This window comes from Drosophila mauritiana, unplaced genomic scaffold (assembly GCF_004382145.1).
Source record: "Drosophila mauritiana strain mau12 unplaced genomic scaffold, ASM438214v1 Y_40, whole genome shotgun sequence".
Classification (NCBI taxonomy): Eukaryota; Metazoa; Arthropoda; class Insecta; order Diptera; family Drosophilidae; genus Drosophila; species Drosophila mauritiana.
In genome coordinates, this window is record NW_022881585.1 from 50330 (window position 1) to 59098 (window position 8769).

Sequence of the window (8769 nt, forward strand, 5' to 3'; positions counted from 1 at the left end):
GATTTAATTTTGTTTATTTAATTTGTTGTTGATTGTTTGCTTTTAGGTTTTGGCGTCAGCTCTCTGTTGGCGCTCGTCAAGCTGGAAGTTTATGGGAGCAGCCATGGAAATGGAAGTAAAATTAGAGATTGGGTGAGAAATATATTTGTTATTTGATTTTTTGATTGTGTAATTTTGTGTTTTTTTCAGGTACATTTGGTGGGAGGTAAGTATTATATTTATAATTTACTTGTTTTTATAATTATTGCATTAATTTTTGTTTTTTTTCAGGTACATTAGGTGGAAGCTAATCTGGTGGTGAGTATTATAATTGTTTTTATGGTTGCATTAATATTTTGTTTTTCAGGTACGTTTTGTAACTAATTAGGAGGCCCTTTGTTTTTGGAACATAGCAACGGAAGAGCCGCGGGTTTAGTGTCGTCGAGTTGGCAATTAGATAAGTGTTTTGTAAAAGTAATTAATTCCCAGTATTAGCTTGTGCTTCCTTGTTTCAGAGTTTACAATCTTGGAAAAAGCAGTTGCAGGCTTATCGTCAGCAAGATGGAGCCGCCTGTTGGCGCCTGTTGTCGCCTGTTAATTTGCCTGTCCGGTTTGCTTTGTCCTTAATTAATTATCTTTTGTATCATATTCTTATTTATTTTCCTTTCGTTGTAGGTTAGCGGAAAATTCGTGGGAGATGCGATACTGAGGAAGAGTATACAATTTGAGGAAAAATAATGCGGTTTATTTGTGTGGCGTCAGCTCTGCGCTAGTGATCCTTATTGAAGCAGTGGCATCAGGAGGTGGAGACGGCATAGTATTATTGTCGATTTTTTGTGTTAAAAGGCGCAAAAATTGGCGATTTTGTTTTACGATTGGTGGGCCCATCTCCTCTTGTCTAATGCATAGGCTGTAGGTAAACTATTTTCTGCGGTCGGTGCGGTAAGAGCTTTATTTGATTTAATTTTGTTTATTTAATTTGTTGTTGATTGTTTGCTTTTAGGTTTTGGCGTCAGCTCTCTGTTGGCGCTCGTCAAGCTGGAAGTTTATGGGAGCAGCCATGGAAATGGAAGTAAAATTAGAGATTGGGTGAGAATTATATTTGTTATTTGATTTTGTGATTGTGTAATTTTGTGTTTTTCACGTTGTGCATAAGTTGCTCCAGCGAGTCGCCTTTTATTCATCATGTTTCTGCCGCGCTAATCCTTTTCATATCGATCTTCCGATTCATCTTTTAGGCCTTGGTTGGTTTTTTTTTTCGTATCGTTTCTCAGGATCAGCTGGAGTGCATTGTCGTTGGCTTTATAATCCGGATGCGTTGAGGTGAGGGTATTATTTACGTTTTTGTACCGTCCCTCTAATTGGTTTGTTTTTCCTCAGGATTTTACGTTTAGCATGAGAAGAGGAAATGTATCATTGTTGTCAAGAGAGAAGCAGGTCGACATGCGTCTCCGTCGGTCATAGTTTGTAGTTTGTACCTTAATTAATTAGGAATTAATTGTAAATACATGTATTTTTGGTTTTAATTGCTTTAGTTAAATTGTGAAGACTAATTAGGTTGGTCAGTTTTTTTTTTATATAGATATTTTCAACGTCTAGGGACGCTGTCATTTTATTGTCCTCTGATTTTTGCTTAAAAAATGTATAGTGACAATTTGTGGCAAATTACATTTTCGGTTTTTTTTTGGCTGCAGAATGCGTGCCATAATTACAAGTATTAATTTATAGTTTAAATTTGCAAGAGACATTTTTGAAATATTTGGCGGCAGCTTTGCGCGCCATGGTTCGAGTGTGAAATTTAAATTTAGATATTACGTTACGTCTTTTTTTTGGCGGGCTTATCGGCTATTATCTTTTTTGCCGCCAGCCTATCGCCTATCGGGCAGAAATACTAGAAATGTTCAAGTTAGTATTTTTGTATTGTATTGAGGACCCATGCGGAAAGTAATATGCGGCGACTAGGTAGGTTCCCACCCCAACACCCTGGCGAGAAGGTTTATCCACCCCCCGAGAAAAAGAAGGCTCTCCCATCGAGATTATTATAATTATTTTTTCATGAAATAAAAAAAAAAACAATTAAATATTGTTAAAGTAGTTTAAATTGTAAAGTAATGTATAAGTAATGTATGATATATATTGGTATGCCTATGCTGTAGATTCCAATTAATAAAATTTACAAAAAAAAAAATTTATATTTGATAGGAGCTGCTAGAGTTTACAAAATATAAAACAGGCCTTGTAATAAACGTCAAGTTCATATACATTGTCAGTAGAATATTTGGAGCTTCCAAATGCCAATCTACTGATTCTGGCACCATACCATACCTTTCAGGCCTTTGTGCTGTAATATAGAAGTAGCCCCGTGAAAACAAACTCAACTGCATTCGCTGTCGTATTTTAATTGAATTTAAGCGGAGAGCAGCTCTCGCGTTCGTCTAGTCGCGCTTGGTCAGTCGTGAGGTGACAGTATTGCAACTAAAATGGATTATGAGCCATCCGAAAAGATCATTGGTAATTTAATTTCCCTAAGTGGTACTGCGCTACTCTTCCCAAACCGTTGAACTTTGTTCCTTTTCGAGAAGAGCAGCAGATTAATGCAATTTTTTTCGGCAGATCGCTACCATGTCATCCGTAAATTGAGCTGTGGCGACTACTCTACTGTTTGGCTGTGCTGGGACTTGCAGGCAATGAGATATGTGGCAATTAAAATTTTCAAGTCGGCACCGCACTTTGACAAGACGATAAGGCTGGGTCCAATACCGCGGTACATTTTGTTAAACGCCACCTATGCGGCGAAGTCGTTTACCCGTTCCTGCGAGCTACGAAATATCTCGGGCCTTAAGCCCTGGGGCCTAATGGACGTTCTTCTGGAGAAGTACGAGTGGTTGCAAAAGGATGCGGCGTCATTCGCTTCGTTCCTTAAGCCCATGCTCGAGCTCGATCCGAACAAGCGTGCCACCGCTGCGGAGTGTCTGCAGCACCCGTGGCTTAGATAAGATACGATGCAACCTGGTTGTTGACTGCGTGCCACCCAGCCAGCAACAGCAGATGGAGGGGGAGCTCTAGCAGGAACCGGAACAGGAAAAGGAACAAGAGCAATAGCACTAAAAGGTGGAGCACCGGCAGTAACAGCAGACGGAGAAGTTGGCAGGGGCTATATAGAATCTTCGGCATCGGTGGCTACTTTGGCTTCCATCTCATCAATTGCTTCCATATCGGCTGCAGCAATGGCGGCACTGAAGGACCGACCTTGTTTGGTTGCACCCTTCGTAACCACAGCCTCAGCACCACCCACTTCACATCCCCACGCATCCATTTCGACAAAAACGATTTGGACTTGGTTGAGGACTTGGGTGTGGCACTTGCTCAAATAGAGGACCCGCAGACACCCACCAAGAACAAATCGCATCGCTTTTTCTGGCGCAAGGCACTGCGACGTGTCTTCCAGCGTCGTAAGATGCATCTGCGCCTGCTGTGCAAGATCCACTGCGTGCAGCCCGCGTGGCCCTGCTCAGCTGCATCCGCTGGCGAACCCTGGCAACATACGCAACAACAACTTTTACTTCAGCAACCACCAAAGCATCAGCAACCAGCCAGCATTACAGCAGTCTCCGTGATCCAGTTAACTCAATTAAATTGAAATTATAATATTGTATTACCGCCTACACGAACACGTCCCCACGAATCCTATACATAGGCTCGACAGTTCTCGACACCATTATTCATTTTTATTTAAAGCGACGCATAAGAGTGCGATGGTAGAGCATGAGCAAGTGCCGCATAGAAACCATATATGTGTTAGGGTACATTTACCCGAGATGCGAATCGGCAAATCTACATTTATAAGAGTACGTCACCAGGGGTGACGCCAGGAGCTGGAGGTAGGAATCGGAATCCCTACTCCATATCGCCCCGGGCTGTTCCCCGGCGCCGTTCTCTCGTACTTCCCGGACGTTAAACATGTGTGCTGCCATCGTAATCTTAAATTGAAAAGACCAGCTCGAGCCGCGCTCTCCGCGACGTAACCTCGGTTTTGCCTCTGCTCCTTGTGCCGTTGTTCCGTAGGCCTGTACCGGTAACGGATCTTTTCCCGTCCTCCTCCCACGGAATCCGCAGCTGTGTGCGTATGTTAACCTTTGGAATGACCTGCTCGAGCCTTGCTCTCCGCGACGAAACCTCGGTTTTGCTTGTGCCGTTATTTCGTGGGCCTGTACCGGTAACGGATCTTTTCCCGTCCTCCTCCCACGGAATCCGCAGCTGTGTGCGTATGTTAACCGTTGAAACGACCAGCTCGTGCCGTGCTCTCCGCGACGAAACCTTGGCTTCGCTTCTGCACCTTGTGCCGTTATTTCGTGGGCCTGTACCGGTAACGGATCTTTTCCGTCCGTGTACTCGTCTCCCACGGAATCCGAAACTGTGTTTTTTTTTTTTTTTAATTCGTTTATTGAATCCTTATGATAAACTATATACAATACAACATAATAACATTTAGGAGGGCAAATCCAGGACTCCCTTCGGTATGGCCGTGAAGCATTGCTTCGCGAGGACGATCAGGATTTGCTCACTCGTGGACCCTCCTGGCTCTCTCGGCTCTTCTGAGCTCGGTGGTTATCGCTGCGGCGAAGCTGTTGACCGCTTGTCATTCCGCCTCCCCCTGCAGCATGAATGGGACTAGGTTGTCCGCATTCAGTCTGCCGCCAAGTACGATTTCCAGAGAGCTCCGTTCCCTAGCGTATTTAACGCACGAGAAGAGAACGTGCTCAGCTGTTTCGCTCCGAGCACCTCCGCACCATGGACAGTCATCCGCATCCTCGTGTCCAAAGCGCATCAGGTAGCTGCGAAAGCAACCGTGCCCGCTGATCAGCTGCGTTAGGTGGAACGTAATATCGCCGTGCTTCCGCTCTAGCCACGGCTTGAGGTTGGGTATCAGCTGCTGCGTCCAGCGACCCTTGGGCTCGTTGGTCCACCTGTGCTGCCATGTCTCCAGGGTGTGCTGCCTTGCTTCAGCTCGTATTGCCTTCTTGGCGCCGGGGGGGAGTCTTTGACCGTGGGTTTGGTTGAAGACCACTTCGTTTTCCTTCGCTAACAGGTCCAGAGGCGGTATCCCTGCGATCACCAATGCCGCCGCGTTGGACACTGTTCTGAAGGCGCAGCAGACACGTAAGGCCGAAAATCTGTGGGTAGCATTTAGGCCCTGGGCGTAGCTTTCGGTACCAAGAGCTTTTGCCCACACCGGGGCGGCATATAGCATGGTCGCTCGGGTGACGCTCGTCAGCAGCCTTCAGCTCGCCTGTTTTGGGCCTCGGGAGTTCAACATTATGTTTGAAAGCGAAGTCGTAGGCAAGGTGTTCTCGGAACGAAAGCCTGGTGTCTATCATGACTCCCAGGTACTTGATTGCCCGAGAGGAAGACACCTTGGTACAGCCTACTTCGACAGTGGCCGTCTCCACCGCTTTCCTTGAGCTAATCAGGACAGCCTCGGTCTTCTCCGGCGCCAGCTCTAGCCCCATTGAACTGAGCCAATGTTCGATGGCCCTGATGTTTTGGTTGCAGCTTTCTTCGGCCTTGCCGGGATACTTGTCGACAACGAGCAAGGCCACGTCGTCCGCGAAGCCTACGATCTCGCTCCTCCCGACCAGCGGTAGACGAAGTATCCCGTCGTACATGGTGTTCCACAGAAGCGGGCCGAGGACCGAGCCTTGCGGGACTCCACCGGTGACCTGGTGCCTGAAGACGCCTTCCGACGACTCGCACAGTAAGACCCGATCAGAAAAATAGCTGCGTATGATCCTGACTAGGTAGGCTGGGACGCTGAAGCCAATTAGTGCTTCTAGGATCCTGTCCCATCTCGCTGTGTTGAAGGCGTTCCTGATGTCTAGAGTGACCATGAGGCAGTACTCTTTCCTGCCACCCTTCCATCTGGTGCCGTCGATTTATTGGGCCGCTACTTCGACCACTCTGTTGACAGCGTCTACGGTGGACCGCGCTTTCCTGAATACAAACTGGGACCGTGAGAGGTCACCCGCGTCGGCGATAGCCCTCTCAAGCCGAGTGCATACCAGTTTCTCCAGGAGCTTGCCAGTTCCATCGATGAGGCATATTGGCCGGAACGATGAAGGCTCCTCGGGTGGTTTCCCTGGTTTTGGGAGGAGAAGCAGCTTTTGGATTTTCCAGCAACTCGGGAAAACTCCTTCCTCCAGGCACTTGGTGAGTGCCTTCGCAAACGAGTCTGGCTGGAGGTGGAGAGCAAGCCGAAGCGCCCTGTTCGGGATGCCGTCGGGTCCGGAGGCCTTGCCGTCCTTCAGAAGTTTTGCCAGCTCCAGGATCTCGTCACTGCTGACCGTGGCGTCGGAATCGACGTGGTCCCCTGTGGCTGGGTCGGCTGGGCGTAACCCATCCATCACAGGGAACAGGTGTTCCGCTACATCCGCATCGCTGGGTCCAGTAGCTTAGGAGTCCTAGTGTACGCCTTCTTGACCACCACCTTGTAGGCACTTCCCCATGGGTCGCTGTCGGCAGAATCGCATAGGTCGAGGAAGCATTTGCGCTTGCTCTCCCTTATGGCTATCTTAAGCGTTTTTCTGCGGGCTCTGTACTCGGATTGGCGTTCGGCAAAGGACTCCGCACCTCTCGCGCGTTGGTAGCGACGTCTGGCGGAGAGGCACTCACGACGAGCCGACTCAATCTCCTGGTTCCACCAGTAGACAGGGGCTCTTCGTCGGCTATGCGACCTGCTCGATTGCATGCTGGCGTCGCACGCGGCCTTCAGCCGCCTCATCAGCTCCACTGCTGTCAGCTCGGCTCCTTGTCTGCTCGCCATGGGTAGGAACTGCTCTCGAAACACCTGTGTGTCCAGAGAGTCCGTCTTGTATTTAATCCTGGCCTGGGCTGGTGTCTGGGCCTGGGACGAGGGTGGGCTTCCCAGGTCGCAGATGATGGCCAGGTGGTCGCTGCCAGTGTAGTCCTCGCTGAGCCTCCACCTCGCTAGCCTGTACGACGAGCCGCTAGTGAAGGTGAGGTCCACCACAGAGCCCAGTCCGGCGCGCCTGAACGTGTGCCGGTTTCCATGGTTAAGAAGAGCCAGGTCCAACGTCGCGAATGCCTCCAGCACAATCCTGCCTCTCGCATTGGTGGTTGAGCTGCCCCAGCTCTCTGACCATGCGTTGAAGTCGCCCGCTATTAGGACCTGGGTGCGGCCTCTAGCATCCGCTGCCAGTCTGTCCAGTGCCCGACTGAATGCGATTAGGGTCAGGCTGGGAGCTAGGTATACGTTGTACACCCACCATCTGCCTACCCTGGCCCTAACAAATCCGATGTCCGAAAGAACATCGGTAATTTGCTGGGTTTCTCTGCTGCACCTCCAGATCGCTGCTTTCTTGGTGCGGTCTAAAGCCCAGTCTGGGCTAGCCGCCGTTCGGTAGGGCTCGCTAAGTAGCGCGAGCTCCACTCTGCGTTCACGCACCGTCTGCACTAGCAGGTCTTGGGCTGCCGTGCAGTGATTCAGGTTTAGCTGAATCAGCCGCATCATTGCAGTGCCTTTGGTGCTCCTTTACCCGCCAATGGGCACTTCCGGGTGCCCATTTGGTGGTTGGTCACTTGGCTACCTCTGCTTGCGCACAAGAAGCACTTAGCTTCGTTAGGGCACTCGGCGGCTTTGTGTCCCGCGGTCCCGCATCTGAAGCAGCACTGGCTTCTGTCAACGGTGCTTCTGCAGTGGGCCGCTATGTGGCCTTCTTCCAGGCATCTGAAGCATCTTTGGCGTGGCTGCAGCTCCTTGATCAAGCATTGGGACCATCCTACCCTCAGCTTGCCACGCTTGATCAGCGGGTCCGTCAGATTGGCTGGGACTGCTATCACCGCAGTCTTCCCTCCGTACTGCGATTGCCGAAGGCTCTTGATAGCCACCACTGCTGCAGCGATCTCTGCCTGGGCCTCCAAGGCACTCTTCAACTCGTCTTCCGTGGTGAGCTCGTCGAGGTCGCGAATCACAAATACCTTAGTTTGTGTTAACGCGCGAAGGCTGGCGCGGTCTCCTAGCACCGCTCCCATGTCCATCTTGAGCTTCTGCGTCAGGTCTTGGGCTGAGGCACGTAGTTCGAGGAGCAGTTCGCCTTTGGCCGTCCTCTTCACCCTTGCTACGTTTTCCCCGATGGCCCTGAGCCTAGCGTCCTGCCCTCTTGTGACCAGGGACAGCACTTCGCTGTAGGGTAAGCCAGCTGTGGGGGTGATAACCAGCGCATCTGGTCTCTCCCTCGGCGGTCTCTTCTTGCTGCAAGTTTGGTTGCGACTTCTCTTCCGCTACAGTGGCTTGGGGCGGAGCCCTTGGTAGGCGCTTGGGTCCCGCAGCCTTCTGGTGGTCGGGTCGCTGGGCTCTCTTCGCAGACAGCGCCGTGCGATCCTTTGGCTTAGGGCTGCCCTTAACGTTGCACGGTTCTTCGAGGCCGAATGGGAGCTTGGGGGTGGTCTGTTGGCTAGCATCTGCTTTTGCCGTACGTCCAACCTGCGTTTTCTCCGCCTCCGGCAGCCTAGTGCGCAGCTTTAATTGGAGCTCCTCCAATCTGGCGAATGAGTTCTTCATTGCCAGATTAATGCTCCTCACCCCGTTGAGGTTGACCTTCGTCAGAAGGTCGTCCAGGATTGCTCCCATCTCCTCGATTTCTAGGTGGGGGGTCTTGACCCGCTTTGCTAGTTGAGCTCTGGTAGGGGGTGATGTCGCTTCCAATGGTCTCTTGGGGGTGCCGTCGCTCGGGTTTTGGGGTGGGGTCCTTAGAACCTTTGACCTTTTCCCAA

At 50.3% G+C, this 8769-nt stretch overlaps 2 protein-coding genes across 3 annotated transcripts; one reads left to right on the forward strand and one right to left on the reverse strand.

Annotated features, from left to right (window-relative positions):
• The first annotated feature begins 282 nt into the window (after window positions 1–282).
• On the forward strand, window positions 283–3692 carry LOC117150170 (SRSF protein kinase 1-like). 2 transcript variants are annotated; one of them, XM_033316964.1, is made up of 2 exons: window positions 283–297; window positions 2593–3692. In XM_033316964.1, the coding sequence occupies exon 2, from the start codon at window positions 2667–2669 to the stop codon at window positions 2973–2975; it is 309 nt and encodes a 102-aa protein (XP_033172855.1). In that variant the 5' UTR covers window positions 283–297; window positions 2593–2666; the 3' UTR covers window positions 2976–3692. The 2 variants fall into 2 exon arrangements, with proteins under 2 accessions (XP_033172855.1, XP_033172854.1); XM_033316963.1 differs by lacking the exon at window positions 283–297 and adding an exon at window positions 2281–2490.
• Window positions 3693–6400: 2708 nt separating this feature from the next.
• Window positions 6401–7504, reverse strand: LOC117150169. Its single transcript, XM_033316962.1, has one exon. It carries the CDS (start codon window positions 7502–7504, stop codon window positions 6401–6403), a length of 1104 nt encoding a protein of 367 aa, XP_033172853.1.
• Window positions 7505–8769: the final 1265 nt, after the last annotated feature.

Bases quoted from the DNA above. Each gene is read 5' to 3' on its own strand.
- LOC117150169 (XM_033316962.1), bottom strand. From the start codon at position 7,504: ATGCGGCTGATTCAGCTAAACCTGAATCACTGCACGGCAGCCCAAGAC.
- LOC117150170 (XM_033316963.1), top strand. From the start codon at position 2,460: ATGGATTATGAGCCATCCGAAAAGATCATTG. The intron at 2,491-2,592 runs GTAATTTAATTT...TTTTTTCGGCAG, and splicing joins GCCATCCGAAAAGATCATTG to ATCGCTACCATGTCATCCGT.